Source organism: Cetorhinus maximus, chromosome 17 (assembly GCF_964194155.1).
Source record: "Cetorhinus maximus chromosome 17, sCetMax3.hap1.1, whole genome shotgun sequence".
Lineage (NCBI taxonomy): Eukaryota > Metazoa > Chordata > Chondrichthyes > Lamniformes > Cetorhinidae > Cetorhinus > Cetorhinus maximus.
Genome location: NC_135895.1, coordinates 3,340,583 through 3,364,415, shown reverse-complemented (window position 1 = coordinate 3,364,415; position 23,833 = coordinate 3,340,583). Strand labels below are relative to the sequence as shown.

Genomic DNA, 23,833 nt, shown 5'->3' with positions numbered 1-23,833 from the left:
CATGGGATGTGGGCATCACTGTCTAGGCCAGCATTTATTGCCCACCCCTAATTGCCCTTGTTCAAAGGGCATTTAAGAGTCAACCACATTGTTGTGTGTTAAATAAGATTGTTGAGTTGCAGCCACAGATGGCCACTTGGCTAGAGACCTGGCTCAAAGAAGGGCAGGACTGGGTGTTAAATATTCCTAGATACAAGGTGTTCAGGAAAGATAGAAAAGGGAAGGAGAGGAGGGATAGCGGTATTCATTAAGGAGAACATTGCAGTGCTGGAGAAAGAGGACGTCCCAGAGGGTTCAAGGACAGAATCTATTTGGCTCGAGCTAAGGAACAAAGAAGGTCAATTACATTGCTCGGTGTAGTCTGTAGACTGCCAACTAGTGGAAAAGATGTAGAAGAACAAATTTGCAAGAAAATTAAAGAGAGGTACAAGAATTATAGTGTAGTTATAATGGGGGACTTTAATTATCTGAACATAGACTGGGATGGTATTAGTGTAAAGACAGAGAGGGGTAGGAGTTATTAGAGTCCTAAGACTCTAGAGTGCAGGAGAATCTTTTTTAACAGTATGTTTCGTGTCCAGCAAGAAAGGAGGCAATGTTGGATCTGGTTCTTGCAAATGCAGTGGACCAACTGGATCTAGTGTCAGTAGGGGAACACTTAGGGGACAGTGATCACTGTATCATAAGGTCGACTATGGGAAAGGACAAGGAACAATTCAGTGTAAGAAGAATTAACTGGGGAAAGCCAACTTCAGTTGAGAACCAGGCCAAACATAGAAGGTTCAGAGAGGAATTGAGAAGCAAATAGGAAAAGCAAAAAGAGAGTATTGGAGGAGACAGCGAATGCAAAAGGGAATCCAAACATCTTCTATAGGCACATAAATAGTAAAAGAATGGTAAAAGGAGCCACAAAGTTGATTAGCTCATGGAGGCAGGGGGCATGGCTCCAGTATTAACTGAATAAAAGCAAAATACTGCAGGTGCTGAAAATCTGAAATAAAAGCAGAAATTTCTGGAAAAACTCTGCAGGTCTGGCAGCATCTATATAGAGAGAAACAAGAGGTAACGTTACAAGTCAAATAACCCTCCTTCGAAAATGAAATACTTTGTATCTTTCTGTGCCAGGGAAGAAGATGCTGCCCAGGTCATGGCGAAAGATGAGGTGGAGATAGTTCAGACACTTGAAGGGTTTAAAATTGATAAGGAGGAGGTATTGGATAGGCTATCTTAAAGTTGATAAGGCACCAGGACCAAATGAGATGCATCCAAGGGTACAGAGGGAAGTGAGAGTGGAAATTCGAGAGGCACTGGCCACAATTTCCCAGTCTTCTTTAGACTCAGGGTTGGTGCCGGAGGACTGGAGAATTGTAAATATTACACCCTTGTTCAAAAAAGGGTGTAAAGGTAAACGCAGCAGCAACAGGCCAGTCAGTTCAATCTCAGTGGTGTGGAAGCTTCTGGAAATGATAACTCGGGTTAAAATTAATCATCATTATGGAAAATGTGGTTAATTAAGGAAAGTCAGCACAGATTTGTTAAAGGTAATATTTTTTAACGAATACTTGAGTTTTTTGAAGAGGTCACAGAGAGGGTTGATGAGGGTAATAATGTTAATGTGGTGTACTTGGGCTTCCAAAAGGCAATTGATAAAGTGCCACACAACAGATATGTGAGCAAAGTTAGAGCTCATAGAATAAAAGGGACAATAGCCACATGAATATGAAATTGGCTGAGTGATAGGGAACAAAGAGTAGTGATGAACAGTTGGTTTTCGGACTGGTGGAAAGTTTATAGTGGAGTTCCCCAGCAGTAGGTGTTAGGACCCCTGCTTTTCCTAATCACAGAATCACAGCGCAGAAAAGGCCCTTCGGCCCATCGAGTCTGCACCTGAGAAACACCTGACCTACCTACCTAATCCCATTTACCAGCACTTGGCCCATAGCCTTGAATGTTATGACGTGCCAAGTGCTCATCCAGGTACTTTTTAAAGGATGTGAGGCAACCCGCCTCCACCACCCTGTCAGGCAGTGCATTCCAGACCATCACCACCCTCTGGGTAAAAAAGTTTTTCCTCACATCCCCCCCTAAACCTCCTGCCCCTCACCTTGAACTTATGTCCCCTTGTGACTGACCCTTCAACTAAGGGGAACAGCTGCTCCCTATCCACCCTGTCCATGCCCCTCATAATCTTGTACACCTCGATCAGGTTGCCCCTCAGTCTCCTCTGCTCCAATGAAAACAACCCAAGTCTATCCAACCTCTCTTCATAACTTAAATGTTTCATCCCAGGCAGCATCCTGGTGAATCTCCTCTGCACCCCCTCCAGTGCAATCACATCCTTCCTATAATGTGGCGACCAGAACTGCACACAGTACTCCAGCTGTGGCCTCACCAAGGTTCTATACAACTCCAACATGACCTCCCTACTTTTGTAATCTATGCCTCGATTGATAAAGGCAAGTGTCCCATATGCCTTTTTCACCACCCCACTAACATGCCTCTCCGCCTTCAGAGATCTATGGACACACACGCCAAGGTCCCTTTGTTCCTCAGAACTTCCTAGTGCCATGCCATTCATTGAATACTTCCTTGTCAAATTACTTCTTCGAAAGTGTATCACCTCACACTTTTCAGGGTTAAATTTCATCTGCCACTTATCTGCCCATTTGACCATCCTGTCTATATCTTCCTGTAGCCCAAGACATTCAACCTCACTGTTAATCACCCGGCCAATCTTTGTGTCATCCGCAAACTTACTAATCCTACCCCCACATAGTCATCTATGTCGTTTATATAAATGACAAATAATAGGGGACCGAGCACAGATCCCTGTGGTACGCCACTGGATACTGGCTTCCAGTCAATAAAGCATCCTTCTGTCATCACCCTCTGCCTCCTACAGCTAAGCCAATTTTGAATCCACCTTATCAAATTACCCTGTATCCCATGTGCCTTTGCCTTCTTTATAAGTCTCCCATGTGGGACCTTGTCAAAGGCTTTGCTGAAATCCATATAAACTACATCAACTGCACTACCCTCATCTACACACCTGATCACCTCCTCAAAAAATTTAATCAAATTTGTTAGGCATGACCTCCCTCTGACAAAGCTAATGTGTATTAATGACCTAGATCTTGGTGAACAGGGCATAATTTCAAAATATGAGGATGATACTAAACTCAAAACTATTGTGAACCATGAGGAGGATGGTGTAGAACTTCAAAAGGACATAGTGGAATGGGCAGACAAGTGGCAGATGAATTCATTGCAGAGAAGTGTGAAGTGATTGCTTTTGGTAGTAAGAACATGGAGAGACAATATAAAATAAAAGGTACAATTGTGAAGGGGATTCAGGGGTATATGTGCCTAAATCATTGAAAGTAGCAGGAGAGGTTAATAAAGTATAGGGTATCTTGGGGTTTATCAATAGGGCATAGAGTACAAAAGCAAGGAAATCTAACATGAGTTGCTTTGGTACTCTGTGCCCCTATTGATAAACCCCAAGATATCCTATACTTGACTTTGTATAAAATCAGTTGGAGTATTGCATCCAGTTCTGGGCACCACATTTTAGGAAGGATGTGAAGGCATTAGAGAGGGTGCTGAAAAGATTTACAAGAATTGTTCAGGGATGAGGAACTTCAGTTATGTAGACAGATTGGAAAAGGTGGAACTGTTCTCTTTGGAGAAGAGAAGGCTGTGAGGAGATTTGATAGAGGTGTTCAAAATCATGAGGTGTCTGGACAGAGTAGATGGGGAGAAACTGTTCCCTTTGGTGGAAGGATTGAGAACCAGAGGGCACAGATTTAAGGTAATTGGCAAAAGAATCAAAGGAATGATGAAATTTTTTTTCATGCAATGCACAGTTAGGATCTGGAATGCACTGCCTGAGAGTGGCAGAAGCAGGTTCAATTGAGGCATTCGAAAGAGAATTAGATCATTATCTGAAAAGGAAAAATTTGCAGGGCTACAGGGAAAAGGCAGGGGAGTGCCACTCCTTCAGAGAGCCAGCACAGACATGACAGGCCAAATGGCCTCCTTCAGTGCTATAACTATTCTGTCATTCTAAGACTAAGATGATCCTCCAGCATATCCACGGCTTACAATATGCCAACGACTGTGCAATTGTCGTCCACAGTGCAAGCGACATTCAGACCACCCACAATTTCTTTAACTCTGCATACAAAAGGGTTGGTCTTTCACTCAATGTCAGTAAGACCAAACTCCTCCACCAGCCCTCCCCTGGGCAAGCACCTGCACCTCCATCCAATGTTATTGATGGGGAGACTTTAGAAATCATTGACCAATTCTCATACCTCAGCAGCTACCTGATCCAGCACAGAATCAGCTGTGCCAGTGCAGCTTTCCAAAAATTGTGCAACCAAGGCTTCAATAACAGTGATCTTCACAAGAGGACAAAGGTTTTATTGCGCTGTTGTTATTACCATCCTTCTAAATAGCATGTGTGACTTGGATCTCCGGACGCTGGAGAATTTCTGCAAGATACTCAAAGTCAAGTGGGAAGATGGGTGAAAAACTGCAGCATCCTCAGTGAAGTCAATTCCTCCATCATAGCAACCCTGACCATGTGAAATCAGCTCTGCTGTTCCGGACACTATCCACATGGCAAATAATCAGCTTCTGAAGCAGATCCACCTTCTACAACATAAGGATGGCACCTGATCTCAAGCAGGACAGAAAAAATGTTTTAAGGACACTCTGAAGGCCTCATTTAAAGGAGACAAATTGACATCGGTGTGTGGGAGGAACATGCCACATACCATATCACGTGGCGGCGCCTCATCCAACAAACCGCAACAGTCAGAAATTGAGCACATAAACTCTGCTGCGGAGAAGTGACAAGAGCAGAAGGAGAGAGAGAGAGCAGAACCCTAGTTTGAGAGAACCCCCTTCCTCACAACAATTCTTGTCCTCCCTGCCCAAAGACCTGTGGCTCCAGGATTGGCCAGCTGAGTCACCTGGGGACACACAAATGAAGCCTGGCAGACGTCATCCTCATTTTGAGGGACTGACGACAACAATTTCATCCCCATTGCTCCATGTGATGGGCAACATTAAAAACTCATTTATCTCTTTAAGTATCAGTAATGCCAGGATGTACAAGATAATCTTTTGCTTTACAAGGCAATGGTTTTGAGCTAAGATTATAACTTTTGTTGTATTTTGAGGCACTTAATTACTAAACCTTCAGAAAACAGACTCAATTCTTGGCCTAGAGCCACTGTGCAAGAATCTATTGGTCTTAGCATAAACTTATGGATTTCATTAGTCATGGGAGAAGAACTGATTCACATTACTGTTCTAAACATTTTTTTCTTGATTAGGGTGAAAGCCTGATTATCCATTTTAGTGGAGAGGGAGTCCCAGACGGGTAATCGAAATTGGTGTAGAATTGAAAATGCTCACAGGACGACTCCCAAGTGGGGTCATGACCTGAAACTGTTTAACTCAATCAGCAAATCAAAAGATAGAGCAGCAAAGTGGAATTGAGGTAGATCAGCCATGATCTTATTGAATGATGGAGCAGGGTTGAGGGCTCGTATGGCCTACTCCTGCTCCTATTTATTCTGTTCTTATCCTAGCTGACCTGAAGGTGCAGTGCAGAAGGTGCAAAAGGTTGCAAAATACCTGACCCAAAGCTGCTGGGCAACAGTTTGAACCAACTTGAAGCCACGAGTCCTAATAATTTGCAACTGGTACCAACTGACTAAGAAATCTCTTCACTTCCTATTCTCTATGTGCCCTTTCTATTTTGCCTCTTATTCTCAAGAACAAGTAAATATAAACTATTCGGAAGGAACTTTCAGAAGGGCTTAGATGTAGATTTCAAAAGAAAAAATATAAAGTTCCCCACAGTCTGGATCTCCATTTGTTGGTTTATTGAAGGACTAACTATCTGTTGGGGCTGGCTTAGAATGGACTGAGGTCAGCAGAATTTTGACCTTTTTCTTTTTTGAAGACTAAGGATGCTCTTTGCCCTCTTAGGTTCTAATCAGAGTCCATGCTTGTGGTGTAAATCCAGTTGAAACTTACATGCGTTCCGGATCCTATGCTCGGAAGCCATCCTTGCCCTGGACACCTGGAAGTGATGTAGCGGGAATCGTCGAACAAGTGGGACAATATGTCAATAAATTTAAGGTAATTTGTTGAATTTTGTGATGATCTTAAAATGGCTTCCCCGCCCCAAAAATTGTCTTGAAATTATATTTTAAAATTGTTTGCTGTCTCTTTTGTGGCAAACATATTTTTTTCTGTTAACAACTCTGAACTCGCTATTTTTATGATCCCCAGCTGAGGTTACCACTGGACAAGCCTGATCCCAGGGTGGAACCCAGCTTGATAGATTCTAACTTTTATTTGTTTGTTTAGATATGTAGAAAGGGGCTACTGAACAGAGTCACAGGAATCAGCTAATGAACTTTCAACAAAAGAATAAACATTTATTAAACAAGAAAAGATGAACTACATTACAATACTCCTTCACGCACAACTATATTGTTACAGATATATACAGATTTGTAAGGATAACACAAGTTACAAAAGCTATCTTATACTCTATTGTCCAGAGTAAGTACACAGTCTCTATAAACCAATCGTGACCTGTGGTCAGAAACACCACACTCTGAAACCAAGCGACAGTTGCCACCTCAGCCAGATGCTATGGATCTCTCCTCAACTCCCCCAGGTGCTTGTCACACCATGAGCCAACCAGTCTCTCTGAACTCCGTCTTTAACACGAGGGTTTCCAATCTCCACTCTAAGAACTCGCATTAGAATCTTCTTCCAAATCAACACTTTCTCTCAAATGCCTTCCTCAAGGGTTCACTCCAGGGTTTCGAACTTTCCTTCTGATGTTCCTCTTCCCTGGGTCACCACATGCATTCAAGCTTTCTTCCATACACTCTCTCTCACTGACTCAGCCGTTAATAGTACACCACTGCTTCATATGCCCATAGCAGAGTTACACACCTTCACTTGTCTCTTTGGACCTTCTGACTTCTCAAGCCTTTATCTCTTTAAGCTTGAAGCTTTAAACTTGAAGCCTGGAGCCTTTCTCTGCCCCTCACTCTTAACTTCACTTAACAGGACCTTTTCCTAGTTTCCTGTCCTTCCTTTGATTAGAAGGTCTGCTTTGGACTTTTTCCTGTTCCACTCCCCTGGATTTGGGAACTTTTTCTTTAGCTTGGGACTTGCTATCTATCCCCTTTTCCAGTCTTTCCTGGCAGCTGTCCTCAAAACAACTGAACTCAAACAGCTTTCAAATCAAACTGCTGTTTCTAGTTTCTTCTGTGTGTCTGTGCAAGGGACCTGCATCTCTGGACCCCTGTTGCTAGGCAACAGCCCAGTTTCTCTACTCTTGTTTCTTTAGCTTAACTGCAACAATTGTAAAACTCTCATTAGAAATGCAGGCACCTTTTAAAGTGAAACTAAAACTCAACTTGTACTCTTCTTAACACACACATACAGAAACACAAATCAAACTTAAACATTAAAGTTAAACTCATTCCTAACACCCACAAATACAAACCTAACTTACTTAAGCTACCTCCATTTCCTAACACTATGAACAACAACTTGCATTTATATAGCACTTCTGTTATGACACCACAATTGGTAAAGCTGAGTTATTTAAAAATCCCAGAGGGAAACTTTTAAACAACTTTCATAACCTATATTTTTAAGTGGTATGTTTGAGATGCAACTCTAAATTCAGGAATCAGACCACTTGTTCTCGAGAGGTTTTATATTAAACTAAACGAAACTTTTTATTAAGTTACAACACATTAAACACACATACATGTATGCAAATTTATTACTATCATAACTTTTAACAAATTCCCAAACTAATATCCATTAAGGCAACAGAAACCATAGGTTTAACCAGACATCAGGCAAAGCATTTTCACCTTACAAATTCAAAATGAGGTTCCTTTTACTTTGGTTCCTGTGGAGACAGTTGTAGACTTACAACTGCTTTGATCTTACATTGCCTCTGTCCTGCACACATGAAAACTGCTATCGATTATATCCAGCACATCTCATTGAATGTAAATTCTCATTGCATCACCAACGTCTTTGAACTCCACCTCTTCTAACATTAAAACCCCTTTCATAGTACCAATTTTATTGACAATATAAACATTGCTTGGTCTCTGCTAGCTGGGTGCCAGATTTCACCCCACTTCTTGAATGCTCTATTGAACAAAATGCAAATGCACCTCTTCTTCTCTGTTTATATCTCAAAACTAGTACACATCAAAGCACCCAGACTAGCTGGCTTTAGTCCAATTAAGACACACCCACAGATTAAAAGAAAAATATTTTCTAATAATATTATATACATTAATAGCTTTGTGACATCCCCTTCCCTGTCTATAAGTGAGCTGTCATAATTCTAAAAGTTGGCTTAATTTAATAACCCATCTCACACTATCTCCTATACTTAATACACTATTAACATAACAATATATATACACAAGTCCTTGGTATCAACAGAAATCACTCCAGTTCAGTGCCTAGGTTTTTTTTTAAATGTCCCATTTTCCTTTAAGCTTCAAACTCAAACTCTTGATAACACATCTGCAAACAGATTTTCTCTTTCAGCAATATGTATAATCCGTAGATTAAATGGTTGTAATAATAGACTCCATCTGAAAAGCCTTGCACTTTTGTCTCAAAATTTGTCCAAAAACATCAAAGGGTTATGGTCTGTATAAACAATTGTTTCTGATGAATTGCTTGCAACATAAATTTAAAAATGCTATTGGTTTTTCAATTCTAGTGTCATCTTCTTGTAACAGTACAGCCCCAATGCCTTTTTGGTTGCATCAAAGGCCAGTTTAAATTGCTTGGCATAATTGGGTAATGCCAAAACTGGTGTCATAGTTAATATAGTTTTCAAATTATCGAATGGCTTCTGACACTCCAGTGTCCATTGAAATTTCTTGTTTCTTTTTAATAGTTCAGTCAGTGGAGCAACCACTTGGCCAAAATTTGGTACAAATTTCCAATAAAGCCCACTCATGCCCAGAATAACAGAATCACACAGTGCGGAAGAGGCCCTTCGGCCCATCGAGTCTGCACTGACATGTGAGAAACACCTGACCTACCTACCTAATCCCATTTACCAGCACTTGGCCCATAGCCTTGAATGTTATGATGTGCCAAGTGCTCACCCAGGTACTTTTTAAAGGATGTGAGGCAACCCACCTCCACCACCCTCCCAGGCAGTGCATTCCAGACTGTCACCACCTTCTGGGTAAAAAAGTTTTTCCTCACATCCCCCTAAACCTCCTGCCCCTCACCTTGAACTTATGTCCCCTTGTGACTGACGCTTTAAATAAGGGGCATAGCTGCTCCCTATCCACCCTGTCCATGCCCCATATAATCTTGTACACCCCGATCAGGTCGCCCCTCAGTCTTCTCTGCTCCAACGAAAACAACCCAGGCCTATCCAACCTCTCTTCATAACTTAAATGTTTCATCCCAGGCAACATCCTGGTGAATCTCCTCTGTACCCGCTCCAGTGCAATCACATCCTTCCTATAATGTGGCGACCAGAACTGCACACAGTACTCCAGCTGTGATTCTCACCAAGGTTCTATACAACTCCAACATGACCTCCCTACTTTTGTAATCTATGCCTCGATTGATAAAGGTAAGTGTCCCATATGCCTTTTTCACCACCCCACTAACATGCCCCTCCGCCTTCAGAGATCTATGGGCACACACGCCAAGGTCTCTTTGTTCCTCCGAACTTCCTAGTGTCATGCCATTCATTGAATACTTCCTTGTCAAATTACTCCTTCCAAAGTGTATCACCTCACACTTTTCAGGGTTAAATTCCATCTGCCACTTATCCTCCCATTTGACCATCCTGTCTATATCTTCCTGTAGCCCAAGACACTCAACCTCACTATTAACCACCCGGCCACTTCTCATTCTTTTGTAGGCACTGGGAAATCCACGATTGCTTGACCTTCTCATCTCTCGAAGCCACCTTACCATGTCCAAGGGTGTGGCCTAGATATGTAACTTGCGCTTTTGCAAATTCACTTTTAGCCAAGTTCATGACCAAATTAGCTTCTTGTAGTCGAGTAAATAATTCTTCCAGATGCTGTAAACGCTCCTCCCACATCTGACTGAAAACGATTTGATCATCAATATAAACAGCACAATTACTTAGACCTGCAATTACTTTAGTTGTCAGTCTTTGAAATGTCGCAGGTGCATTCTTCATACCAAATGGCATGACTTTAAACTGAGGGCCAAGTGCTGGTAAATGGGATTAGGTAGGTAGGTCAGGTGTTTCTCATGTGTCGGTGCAGACTCGATGGGCTGAAGGGCCTCTTCTGCACTATGTGATTCTGTGATGTAGTCCACTTGGTGTTACAAAAACTGATACCTCCTTTGCTCTGTCCGACAACGGTACCTGCCAATATCCTTTTAGCAAATCAATCTTTGTGATGAATTTCGATTGTTCCACTTTCTCAATGCAATCTTCCAACCATGATATAGGATATGAATCTGCTTTTGTCATCACATTCATCTTTTGATAATCCACACATAGTCTTTGTGTTCCATCTGGTTTCAGTACCAGTACAATAGGCGAAGTCCAGTTACTGCAACTAGACTCAATGATATCATTTTGAAGCGCAAAATCTATTTCATTTTGTACTTGTGACAACTTAGTCGGGTTTAATCTATTAGGTTGTTGCCTTATTGAAGATGATATTTCTGTACATACATCATGTATAGCTAAATTTGTCCTTCCCAGCCTACTTCCACAGATAGGTTTGTGTGACTGCAATAGCTTTTCCAAATCACTTTGACAGTTGCTTGGAAGGTAACTCAATATTTCATTTAAATTTTCAAGCACCCCTTCATTATCCAATTTATTTAGAGGAAAATCAATTTCAGAGTCCTGCATTTCTACCTCGTTTTCATCATCCACCATCTCTAATACCTCTGTTTGTTCCTCTTCCCTGTCAGAGTACTTTTAAAGCATACTTACATGACACACCCTCTGCTTCTTTCTTCTATCTGGAGTATTTATTAAATAATTTACTTCACTCAACTTCTTTTCAATCCTTTAAGGCTCACTTAATCTTGCATTTAATGAATCACTTAATACTGGTAACAAAACTAGTACTTTCTCTCCAGAAACAAAACTGCGAGTTTTAGCTTTCTTATCTGCTTTCGCTTTCATCATTTGCTGTGATATCTTTAAATGTTCCCTAGCCAACTCACATGCCCTGAAATTTGATACGTAATCCAGGAGAATAGTTTCTGAATTTTAACCACCAATTTCTCATGAATCAATTTCAGTGGTCCCCTTACCTCATGACTATAAATTCGTTCAAAAGGGCTAAAACCAGTCAATGCTTTAGGAGTGTCTCTAATAGCAAATAACAAAAATTGAATTCCTGTATCCCAATCCTGTGTATAATCCTGGCTAAAAAATAACCTCTGTTGAAAACAGTTCTGCGGGCTGCTCAACTACCATAGGCATCACCCACATTTGCGCTATAGTTATATCATTACCCAGAATAAATCGAACCCCTGCAATGAGCAATTTTTCCACCACTCCAACCATAATCTCACCCGTCTTCCATTTGCTCTTTAAATTTACCTTCCACAACGGAATAGATTTAGCATCTCCATGAACCCCACTTATTACTATCTTCTGCAATATTCCCTTTGAACAACAAATATCAATATCCCACAACAGTAAGGATTGACTAGCCCCTGTGTCTCTTAAAATTTTAACATCTTTACCTACGCCACCCTATACACATAGAAAGACTTTCCCTTCACATACAAAATCTTTAAACATTTCTGCAACTTGCTTCTCAGAATTCTCTTGAGTAAACTGTGAACACATTCCCACTTCTTCACCATTCATCGATTCTCCCTGTTTCGCCTGTACACAAACCACTGGTTTCTCCTGTGCCTGAACCTCAGAACCCACAGTACTTTTACTTCCAGCGCTTTTCTGTTCCCCAACAATTCCAACAGATTTTTCTTGCAATCTCCAACACACTGACTTCATGTGCGCCACTTTAATACAATGAAAACCCCTCAATTTTCGAATGTCACTTGTACCTTCAACACCTTTTTATTCTGAACAAAAACACCCTGGCAACTTTCAGCGACGACTCCTCTTCCCTGACTACTTCCCTTCCCACTTTTTACCCTTTTCCAATTTAAAGGGTGACAAAAAAAATGTTTACCGCTGTGAACTAACTCATAATCAGCTATCTCTGCTGTTTGTCTTACAGAATCAATCCTCTTGTTTCTCCACGTGAGTTCTCACTACCGAAGGGATTGAATCTTTAAATTCTTCCAAAAGAATTTCCTCCCTAAGAGCTGCATTGGTTGTTTCTATTTTTAACACCTGTGTCCACCAGTCAAAATTACTTTGTTTTACTCTTTCAAACTCTTTATAAGTTTTCCCAGGCTGTTTACTCATACTCCTAAATTTCTGCCTGTATGCTTCAGGAACCAACTCATATGCACTCAAAATAGCCCTTTTCACCACATCGTAATTCACCAACATTTCTTCTAATAGTGAAGCATATACCTTGTGTGCCCTGCCTAACAACTTAAACTGTAATGATAACATCCAGTTTTCCTGTGGCCATTTCATCTGTTTATCTAGCTTCTCAAATGAAATAAAGAATGCTTCAATATCTTTTTCCTCAAACTTTAGAAGAGTTTGTACAAATTTAAACATCTTTCCACTGGGTTCTACTCTAGAGATAAATCCTTTCTCACCTACTGGCATCTCTTTTTTAACTGCCAACATTTTCAGTTGGAATTCTCGCTCTCTCTTTTTCTCTTTCCTCCTTCTCAATCTTCACAATTTCTAATTCCCTTTTAAAAGCCATTTCTCTGTCCTTTGCTTCTAATTAAAGCTTTTTCATTTGCAACTGAAGTCTCACTACCTCCAGCTGTAACTCACTAGTGTCAGGTTTCACTACCAACTGTAGATGCTGTGCTGTACTTTTAATTATATCTGATTTCCTAGCACCCTCAGGTAACCCCAATTTTAATTTATCTGCCAATTCTGTTAACTTACTTTTAGTTATTTTCTCCAATCAGAGTTATCTCTTCTACTCCCAGACAAGTCTTAGTAATTGCCAAAGCCATCTTGCAGTCTCACCACTTCTAAAATACTTCACCAACTCCTGGATTCAAAGTGCTTCTCGTACTCATTACCTTAAGATTCACCAATTCTAAACCAATCAAGGAATTAGAAATATTATTACTCTGGCAAGAGCCCCCAATTGTTACGACACCGCAGTTGGTAAAGCTGAGTTATTTAAAAATCCCAGAGGCAAACTTTAAACAACTGTCATAACCTATATTTTTAAGTGGTATGTTTGAGATGCAGCTGTGTATTCAGGAATCAAACCACCTGTTCTCGAGAGGTTTTATATTAAACTAAGTGAAACATTTTTTAAAGTTACAACACATTAAACACATGTACATGGCTGTAAAGTACTACTATCATAACTTTTAACAAATTCCTAAACTAATATCCATTAAGGCAACAACGCCCATAGGTTTAACCAGACACCAAGCAAAGCATTTTCATCTTATGAATTCAAAATTAGGTTCTTTTCACTTTTGTTCCTGTGGAGACAGCTGAAGGCTTACAGCTGCTTTGATCTTACATTGCCTCTGCCCTGCACGCACAAAAACTGCTATCGGTTTTATCCAGCACATCTCATTGAATGTAAATTCTCATTGTAACACCAGCCTCTTTGAACGCCACCTCTTCTAACAATAAAAACCATTTCATCGTACCAATTTGATTAGTAATATAAACATTGCTTAGTCTTTGCTAGCTAGGTGCCAGATTTCACCCCACTTCTTGAATGCTCTATAGAACAAAATCAAATGCACCTCTACTTCTCTGTTTACATCTCAAAACTAGTACACGTCAAAGGACCCAGACTAGCTGGCTTTAATCCAATTAAGACACACCCACAGACTAAACCTCTATTTTAAAAGAAAAATATTTTCCAATAATATTATATACATTAATAGCTTCATGACAACCTCAAACATAGGGGAGGCATGGTGGTAAGGTCACCAGACAAATAATCCTGGGAGAATCTAGAACTAGGGATCACTGTTTAAAAATAAGGGGTTGCCCATTTAAAACAGAGATGAGGCGAAATTTTTTTCACGCAGAGGGTCGTGAGTCTTTGGAACTCTCTTCCTGAAAAGGTGGTGGAAGCAGAGTCTTTGAATATTTTTAAGGCAGAAGTGGATAGATTCTTGGTAAGCAAGGGGTGATAGGTTATCGTTGGTAGGTGGGATGCAGATTTCAGATAACTATCAGATCAGCTATGATTTTTTTAAATGGCGGAGCAGGCTCGAGGGGCTGAATGGTCTACTCCTGCTTCTTGTTTGTATGTAGGCCCAGGCTAATGCACCATGGAAACTGTGGAATTTAAATTCAGCTGCCCTGATGGGATTTGAACTTGTATCTCCAGATCATTAGTCCAGGCTTCTGGATTAATAGTCCAGTAACACTGCTGCAATGCTATCTTTACATTGATTTCTCAATAAAAACACATCTGACTCAATAAAAATTAGTTTTCTAATGTCTTCCATACAAGTTCAGATTGCTGGATGCTCTTTCTAACACTTTCCTTCAGAATCATGTATTTTGCATCTTCTGTTGCAATGAAATTTATTGCAGCATATGACCTTTTCATATTATATCATCCATTGCATGTGGGGAGTTAAGATTAAGTAGAGTCTTGGGTAAATGAGGGTAAAAGAACAATGGATAATTGAACCAGGGTATGTAAATGTAATTCAGTTTGCCATTTTCCATCTTTCGTTGTAATTATTAAAAATTAATAAATAATATTAATATAAATTCATAATATTTATAGTTGCATCACAAAACTTGAGATTAGGAAGCAGAGTTGGTTGGAGCATTGGATTTTCTGTAAAAGATCAGAAGCTGGGAGACACAAAACTGCAGGTGGTTCAGCACCACCACTAGTAGATGGTGTGATTACAGCGTGACAAGTTTACATAGGCAGTTTCCATTCTGACAGAGGAATTTATAGTGAAGAAAGGTTGATGAGTAGTGCACACAGGCTTGACATTTTTAATGTATTATAAAATGTTTTTGGTATGTTCTACTATCAGTAAATTGGAAAGTTTTTAACATTTTAAACAGATTTAAAATGAAACGCTTGTGAATAAATCTGCCCTTCTTGTTCCGAGAGAGAAAGGGGACCGTGTTTTTACATGTGGAGCCATCACTGGTGGATATGCGGAGTATACAGTTGCTTCAGATGACAATGTTTATCCGTTGCCAGAACATCTTAGCTACAAGGAGGGATCGGCTATTGGAATTCCTTACTTCACTGCATACCGAGCACTCATGCACAAGTAAGACAACCATGAATCTATAACAACATAAGAAATAGGAGAAGGAGTAGGCCGTTTGGTACTTCGAGCCTGCTCCATCATTTAACAAGATCATGGTTGATCTTCTACCTCAACCCCACCCTTCCCACAATCTCCCCATAACTCTTTTAATTCCCTTAGTACCCAAAAATCTATCGACCTCTGATTTGAATATACTCAATGACTGAGCATCCAGAGCTCCCTGAGTTAGAGAATTCCAAAGATTCACAACCCTCTGAGTAAAGAAATTTCTCCTCATCTCAGTCCTAATTGGCTGGCTCTTTATTCTGAGATGTGATCCCATGTTCTAGATTCCCCAATCAGGGGAAACATTTTCTCAACATCTACCCTGTCAAGCCCCTTAAGAATTTTATATGTTTCAATCGGGTCACCTCCCAGTCTTCTAAATGCTAGGAAATATACACCTTGTCCACTCAATCTCTACTCAGAGGACAATCTCCTTGTCCTAGGAACCAATCTTTGGTGAACTCCCTTTAGGACAAGTATGTCCTTCCTTAGGTAAAGAGACCAGAACTACACACAGTATTCCAGGTATATTCTCACCAATGCCCTATAATTATATCGACCATAACATGAGAGATGACACAGCATTGCAGGAGTTGTGATGCCTTTACCTGTTTGTATACCTTAACAATCAGACTCTAGTTGTTTTCAATTTCCGTATCATTTATGGAAAATAAACAATGGAGTGCAGCAATATAAGAAAAATATAGACCTCTACTTGTCCGGTAATCAACTAAAAAACAAGTTACAAAAGAAAAGAATGTTACCAGGTTACAAAACCCTACTTGAGATGGACAGTCAGTCACAGCCCTCCACCCAACATTTATAAACATAAAATTAGCAGGCAACGTACGATTTGCTGCTACCATAAAACCTGCCTGCAGCTGATGGCTGGAACATCACGACTTGACCCTTCCTACCCCTCGCAGCCATGTATCCTCCTAAGGTAAAAGAACATAGAAAACCCAAGGCCAATAAGAGCAAAATACACAGGAATATTCCTCTCCAACTCCTTCAGATGATGAATATCAGTCCAGGTGATGATGGCACATACTAATGAGAGTTCATAATTACAAAATGTTTTACCTGTAAATGCTTCAAAATAAACCCTTACAGAATCAGCCCGAAGTCTTAATGGGAGCTGTCACTTGTGTGGCTCAGGCATAGTAAACACTTTAACTGGAACTTCAAATTTTGAAGTCAATAATATGCAGTCTGTTTATGCCTTCGATTACCTTACTGTTTTATTATCCGTTGTATGTGTTCCATCAAATGAATGAACAAACAGAGAGAATTTGACATGTCATTATTTAAGACAAGAAATCCTGTGGCGGATTAAGAACATGGGAACCAGAAGAGGCCATTCTGCCTCTTGTGCCTGTTCCACCATTCAATTAGATCATGGCTGATCTCCATTTTTCGCCTTGGTTCTGTAATCCTTAGTTCCATTACCCAACAAAAATCTATCAACCTCAGTTTTGAAATTTTCAATTGACCCCCGCCCCAGCCTCAAAAGTTTTTTGAGGAGAGTTCCAGATTTCCACGAGTCTTTATGTGAAGAAGTGCTTCCTAACATTACCCCCAGAATGGCAGAGCTCTAGTTTTAAGGTCTATCCCATTGTTCTGGATTTCCCCACCAGAGGAAAAAGAGAGAAACTATCTACACTGTAATATTGTTTAATTATCCTAAACACCTTAATTAGATCACCCTTTCATTTTCTATACTCAAAGGAATATATGCTTAATTTCAGCGAATTTCCACACTTGCTGGGTGCAGTTCGGCTTGCAACCGAATTGCCATAGTTTTGACGAAAAGTCACTCCAGAGATAGTGCAAGTACTGGCATCTGAACAGTGACCAATCACCAGCTTCTGTTCTAGTGGTGGAGGCAGACTAAATGGACACTTTCTCATTGGGATTCCTTTGTCTTTTAGAGCCCATGTGAAGGCTGCAGAAACTGTTCTGGTTCATGGAGCAAGCGGAGGGGTAAGCTGCATTGGTTAAATGCCTAGGAATTTTGGGGCAAATCATATCTTTCAGGATTGCTGTAACCTTTTATCACAAACAACAGCATTACCAATGAAGACTGCAGGAGGGAATGCCAGGAGCAGCTGAGTGAATGATCTATCTCGGCCTGCTCCGGAGGCCCCCACCAACACAGATGCCAGTCTTCAGCCAATTCAATATCAAGAAACAGCTGAAGGCACTGGATACTGCAAAAGCTATGGGCCCTGACAATATTCCGGCAATAGTACTGAAAATTTATGCTCCAGAACTTGCTGTGCCCCTAGCCAAGCTGTTCCAGATTGGCTACAACACTGGCAATGTGGAAAATTTACCCGGCAATGTGGGAAATTGCCCAGGTATGTCCTGTGCACAAAAAGCAGGACAAATCCAACCCGGCCAATTACTGCCCCATCAGTCTACCTGCGATCATCAGTAAAGTGATGGAAGGGATCACCAACAGCGCTATCGAGTGGCACCTGCTCAACAATAGCCTGCTCACAAGCTCAGTTGTTCCACCAGGTCACTCAGCTCCCGACCTCATGACAACCTTGGTCCAAACATGGACAAAAGAGCTGAACTCCAGAGGTGAGGTGAGAGTGACTGCCCTTGACATCAAGGCAACATTTGACCGTGTGGCATTAGGGAGCCCCAGAAAAACTGGAGTCAATGAGAATCAGGGGGAAAATTCTTCACTGGTTGGAGTCATACCTAGCACAAAGGAAGATGCTTGTGGTTGTTGGAGGTCAATCATCTCAGTTCCAGGACATCGCTGCAGGAATTCCTCAGGGTAGTGTCCTAGGCTCGGCCATCTTCAGCTTCTTCATCAATGACCTTCCTTCCATCATAAGGTCAGAAGTGGGGATGTTCGCTGCTGATTGCACTATGTTCAGCACCATTCGCGACTCCTCCGATACTGAAGCAGTCCAAGTCCAAATGGCATTACCATCGCTAAATCCCCCACCAACAACATCCTGAAGGTTACCATTGACCAGAAACTGAACCGGACCAGTCATATAAACACTGGCTACAAGAGCAGGTCAGAGGTTAGGAATCCTGCGGCAAGTAACTCACCTCCTGACTCCCTGAAGCCTGTTCACCATCTACGAGTCAGGAGTGTGGTAGAATATTCTCCACTTGCCTGGGTGAGTGCAGCTCCAACAACACTCAAGAAGCTTGACACCACCCAGGTCAAAACAGCCTGCTTGATTGGCACCCCATGCACAAACATTCACTCCCTCCACCACTGATGCTCGGTAGCAGCAGTGTGTACCATACAAGATGCACTGCAACAACTCACCAAGGCTCCATAAACAGCACCTTCCAAACCCACAACCGCTACCATCTAGAAGGACAAGGGCAGCAGACAGATGGGAACACCACCACCTGGAAGTTCCCCCCCGAGTCACTCACCATCCTGACTTGGAATTTATCGCCGTTCCTTCACTGTCGCTGGGTCAAAATCCTGGAACTTGCTCCCTAACAGCACTGTGAGTGCACCTATACACATGGTCTGCAGCGGTTGAAGAAGGCAGCTCACCACCACCTCAAGGGCAATTAGGGGTGGGCAGTAAATGCTGGTCCAGTCAGTGATGCCCACACCCCATGATTGAATAAAAAAATGATCTTTTCTTCACTAAACCCCAGCTCTCTGGAATTCTCTCACCAGATTGCATTTGCCTGCTATCTGATTCCCTGAATTCCAAAGTGCATTTCTTTGATCTTTACTTCCTCCTTCCCCCGTTCCTCCATTATCCCATTGGTACTTCGAAGAGAAAGTTCCATCCACTATATTTCAGAGCAATCCTTACACTTTTTACACTCAAGTTTCGAATCACAGAATGTTACTGCACAGAGGAGGCCACTTAGCTCATTGTGTCTGTGCTGGATCCTTGCAATTTATCCCTCTGCACTGTTTTTCCCTTAAAGCCCTCCATCTTCCTCTGCTCTAAATATTTCCCCTTAAAAGATCAATGGTTTCTGTCTCGACCACTCCCTGTGATAAAACAGCCCATGCTCCAACCAAATTCTGTGTAAAAGAAATTTCTCCTGATCCCCTCTCCTTAATTTTTAGTTGCAATTTTCAACTGTCGACCTTTCATTTTTGACTCCCAAACCAGAAGAAAGATTCGTTCTCTCTTCAACCTAATCAAATACCTCCCAATTTTTAGAAAAATCATGGGGTACAGTATGGATTGATAATCCAGAGGCCAGAGCTAATGATCTAGAAGCACCACGGCAGCTGTAGTATTTAAATTCTGTTAATTAAATAAACCCGGAATAAAAAGCTTGTCTCAGCAATGGTAACCAGGAAACTACCTGGTTGTCATACAAACCCGCCTGTTTCACTAATGTCCTGTAGGGAAGGAAATCTGCCATTGTTACCCAGTCTGGCCTCTATGTGACTCCAGACCCACAGCTACGTGGTTAACTCTTAATTGTCGTATGAAATGGCCTAACAAGCCACTGTGTTGTACTAAACAGCTACACTTACAGTAATTCGAGAAGGCTGCACACCACCACCTTTTCAAGGGCAATTCAGGATAGGAAGTAAATGGTGACTTAGTCAGTGCTGCCCACAACCCATGCATGATTTTTTTTTAAAATGGTCCATTAAAACTATTCCCATGATCTTAAGTATCTTGTTGTAATTATAGTTTCCCATCCCTGGTATGAAAACACATGTTAGAATCATACAGTGCAGGAATAGGCCATTCAGCCCACCCTGTCTGTGCTAGCTTTTTTGAAAGAGCTACCAATTAGTCCTAGTATATTTTATTGCATGTGTTCATTTTTGAAATCATCCTGTGTAATATTGGTTCCACGTTTCTATAAAATTGCTCTTTTTTATGTTACTTTTTCTGATAAAATTGATGAACTACTTTGTTTAAATCTTTGTGCAGTCACGTTGGATTATTAATAGTACACATGCATGATCTTGATGTTGCTCTTCCTGACTTGAATCTGCATGCAAAAGAATCTTGATTTGAAATCAGAAATGCAGTCTGGAGGCAAATAGTAATTGGAATTTGGATTTCTGTGCTTGCTTGCTTGCAGCAATTGGAGAGCAGAGGTATTGTGTTTGGCTGGAACGGGCCAGCTCATGAAATTGAGAAGCTGCCTCCATGAAAGGTAGTGTGTAATTATTGTGCTGCCTTTCAGGTTGGGATAGCAGCCTGCCAGATTGCCAGAGCCTATGGCCTGAAGGTGCTCGGTACAGCCGGGACTCAGGAAGGACTCTGTCTCGTTCAAAAGAATGGAGCTCACAAGACTTTCAATCACAGGGAGACTGGCTACATTGATAAGATCAAGGTACAGATCCAACACTTCATAATCTCCATTGGTCATGCATTGACTTATATTTTCATTTCCTAAGGCTTTGTGGTTTCAAAATGACAAGGGTTAGCAGAGTGAATAAAGACTCAGTGTTGCTGGCTATCCTGTCAGTCTTACTTCTGTCTCCTGGCACTCAGAATTAGAAGGATGGTGTTGCTCACATCTCTGATCTTGGCTAGGGCATTGCAAGTAACCAACAGCTGTGTAAAAAGAAAGAAGAACAAAGAAAAGTACAGCACAGGAACAGGCCCTTCGGCCCTCCAAGCCTGCGCCGATCATATTGCCCGTCAACTAAAACATTTTGTACTTCCAGGGTCCGTATCCCTCTATTCCCGTCCTATTCATGTATTTGTCAAGCTGCCTCTTAAACACCACTATCGTACCTGCTTCCACCACCTCCTCTGGCAGCGAATTCCAGACACTCACTACCCTCTGCGTAAAAAACTTGCCCTGCACATCTCCTCTATAGTTTTCTCCTCTCACCTAGTCCCCTAGTAATTGACTCTTCCACCCTGGGAAAAAGCTTCTGACTATCTACTCTGTCCATGCCACTCATAATTTTGTAAACTTCTATCAAGTTGCCCCTCAAACTCCGTCGCTCTAGTGAGAACAATCCGAGTTTCTCCAACCTCTCCTCATAGCTAATAACCTCCAGACCAGGCAGCATCCTGGTAAACCTCCTCTGCACCCTCTCCAATGCCTCCATATCCTTCTGGTAATGTGGCGACCAGAATTGCACGCAATATTCCAAGTGTGGCCTAACCAAGGTTCTATACAGCTGCAGCATGAACTTGCATTTATACACCCCATTTCATGACCTCAAGACATCTGAAAGTTCTTTACAGTCAGTGAAGTACTTTTTGAAGTGTAGTCACTGTTGTAATATAGAGAGACACTGTAGCCAGTTTATCATAGCTAGCTTCCGCAAACAGCAATTTGATAAATGAGCAGCTAATTCATTTTACTGATGTTGGTTGAGGGATAAATATTGGCCCCAGGACACCGGGGAGAACTCCCCTTCTATCCTTCAAAATAATGCTGTGGAATCTTATACATCCACCTAAGAGGGAAGACATGACCTTGCTTTAATCTCTCAACCAAAATACAACATCCCCGACAGTGCAGCACTCCCTTAGTATCGACCTCCCAACCGTGTAACACTCCCACATGACTGCACCTGGAGTGCCAGCCAAGACTTTGCATTCAGTTTCCTGAACTGAGGCTGAAACCCACAACCTCCTGACTTGAAAGTGAGAGTGCTACCCACTGAGCCACGGCTGACACCTTTCTCCAGATTGATTCAATGGGTACCTTAAAGAAAGATCTGAATGGACAGCTGTTAAGAGACATTGAGGTTTAAAGAGATATTAATAGTTCAGACTGTTTGAGTTTTCTCCAGATAAGGTAGGAAGAAACTTAAAGTTGGGGATGTCAGGTCAGGGGTAGGAAGCTGTGGTAAGACAATTGATTTCAGTTTAGCAGTGAAGGGCTGAAAGGCCTTTTCTTGCTCTTGATTTTCTTATTCTTGTTGACATTGTGACTGTCTTTCCCTCATCATATTCTGTCCCCTGTGCTCTTCAGTACTGTTATAATCACACCTCCTCAAAGAACGAACTCTATCCTCTTTCCAACTACCTCTCGGGCTCCAACTTCCTTTTCCTCTCCTGTCTTTTTTGGATAATTCCTAGCCCCCAGAGCGATGCACTTAGGTCAGCCAATCAACAGAGTGGGAGGACTATGTTTGTGCAATGCAAACAATCATTGATGACTGAAAAGATGGGCCATAATCATAAAAGCATTCACAGTGAATGATCTTCCATGCACGGTTTAAATCAAACAGTCTGAGCTTCTTCATTGCTTTGTTTACCTTTTCAGATCAAATATTTGTTGCTGCTTCAAATCATTTAAGTTGATTATTAACCTGGGTCATAACATTTCGTGGGTTCAAGACCCACTCCACAGATTTGAACACAAGGTCTAGGTTGACACTCTGGTGCAGTAATGAGGGAGTGTTGCACTGACGGGTGTGCTGTCTTTCAGATGAGACATTAAATCTGTCTGCTCTGTCAGATATATATAAAGTAACATTCGCACCACACAAGTGTCAGGCAATGACCATACCCAACAAGAGAGAATCCAACCATTGCCCCTTGACATTCAATGGTATTACCATCACTGAATCCCCCACTATCAACATCCTGGGGGTTACCATTGACCAGAAACTGAACTGACTAGCCATATAAATACTGTGACTACAAGAGCAGGTCAGAGACTAGGAATTGTGCGACGAGTAACTGACCTCCTGACTCCCCAAAGCCTGTCCACCATCTATAAGGCACAAGTCAGGAGTGTGATGGAATATTCCCCACTTGCCTGGATGAGTGCAGCTCCCACAACACTCAAGAAGTTAGACACCATCCAGGACAAAGCAGCCCATTTGATTAGCACCACATCCACAAACATTCATTCCCTCCCCCTCCGACACACAGTGGCAGCAGTGTGTGTCCTATCTACAAGATGCACTGTAGGAATTCACCAAGGCTCCTTCGACAGCACCTTCCAAACCCACGACCACTACCACCTAGATGGACCAGGTCAGCAGATAGGTGGGGAAACCACCACCTAGAAGTTCCCCTCCAAGTCACTCACCATCCTGACTTGGAACTTATCACCGTTCCTTCACTGTCGCTGGGTCAAAATACTGGAACTCCCTAACAGCACTGTGGGTGTACCGATACCACATGGACTGCAGCGGTTCAAGAAGGCAGCTCACCACCACCTTCTCAAGGGCACCTAGGGATGGGCAATAAATGCTGGCCCAGCCAGCGAAGCCAACATCCCATGAATGAATTAAAAAAAAAATCCCATGGCATTATTCTGAAGAGTAAGGGAGTTAGCCTCAGTTTCATGGTCAATATTTATTCTGCAACCAACAATATTAAAACAGTTTTTCTGGTCATTATCTTATTACCGATTGTGGGATCTTGCTGTGCAAAAATTGACTGTC

At 41.7% G+C, this 23,833-nt stretch overlaps 1 protein-coding gene across 4 annotated transcripts in view; it reads left to right on the top strand.

Moving 5' to 3' along the window:
* cryz (crystallin, zeta (quinone reductase)) overlaps positions 1 to 23,833 on the top strand; it is a 1,066,321-nt gene that overhangs the window by 1,009,188 nt on the left and 33,300 nt on the right. For all 4 annotated transcript variants that reach the window (XM_078560653.1, XM_078560655.1, XM_078560654.1 and 1 more), the window contains exons 3-6: positions 6,007 to 6,159; positions 15,281 to 15,444; positions 17,421 to 17,472; positions 20,653 to 20,802. In XM_078560653.1, coding sequence (XP_078416779.1) covers positions 6,007 to 6,159; positions 15,281 to 15,444; positions 17,421 to 17,472; positions 20,653 to 20,802 — 519 coding nt within the window. The remainder of the gene's footprint in view (positions 1 to 6,006; positions 6,160 to 15,280; positions 15,445 to 17,420; positions 17,473 to 20,652; positions 20,803 to 23,833) is intronic.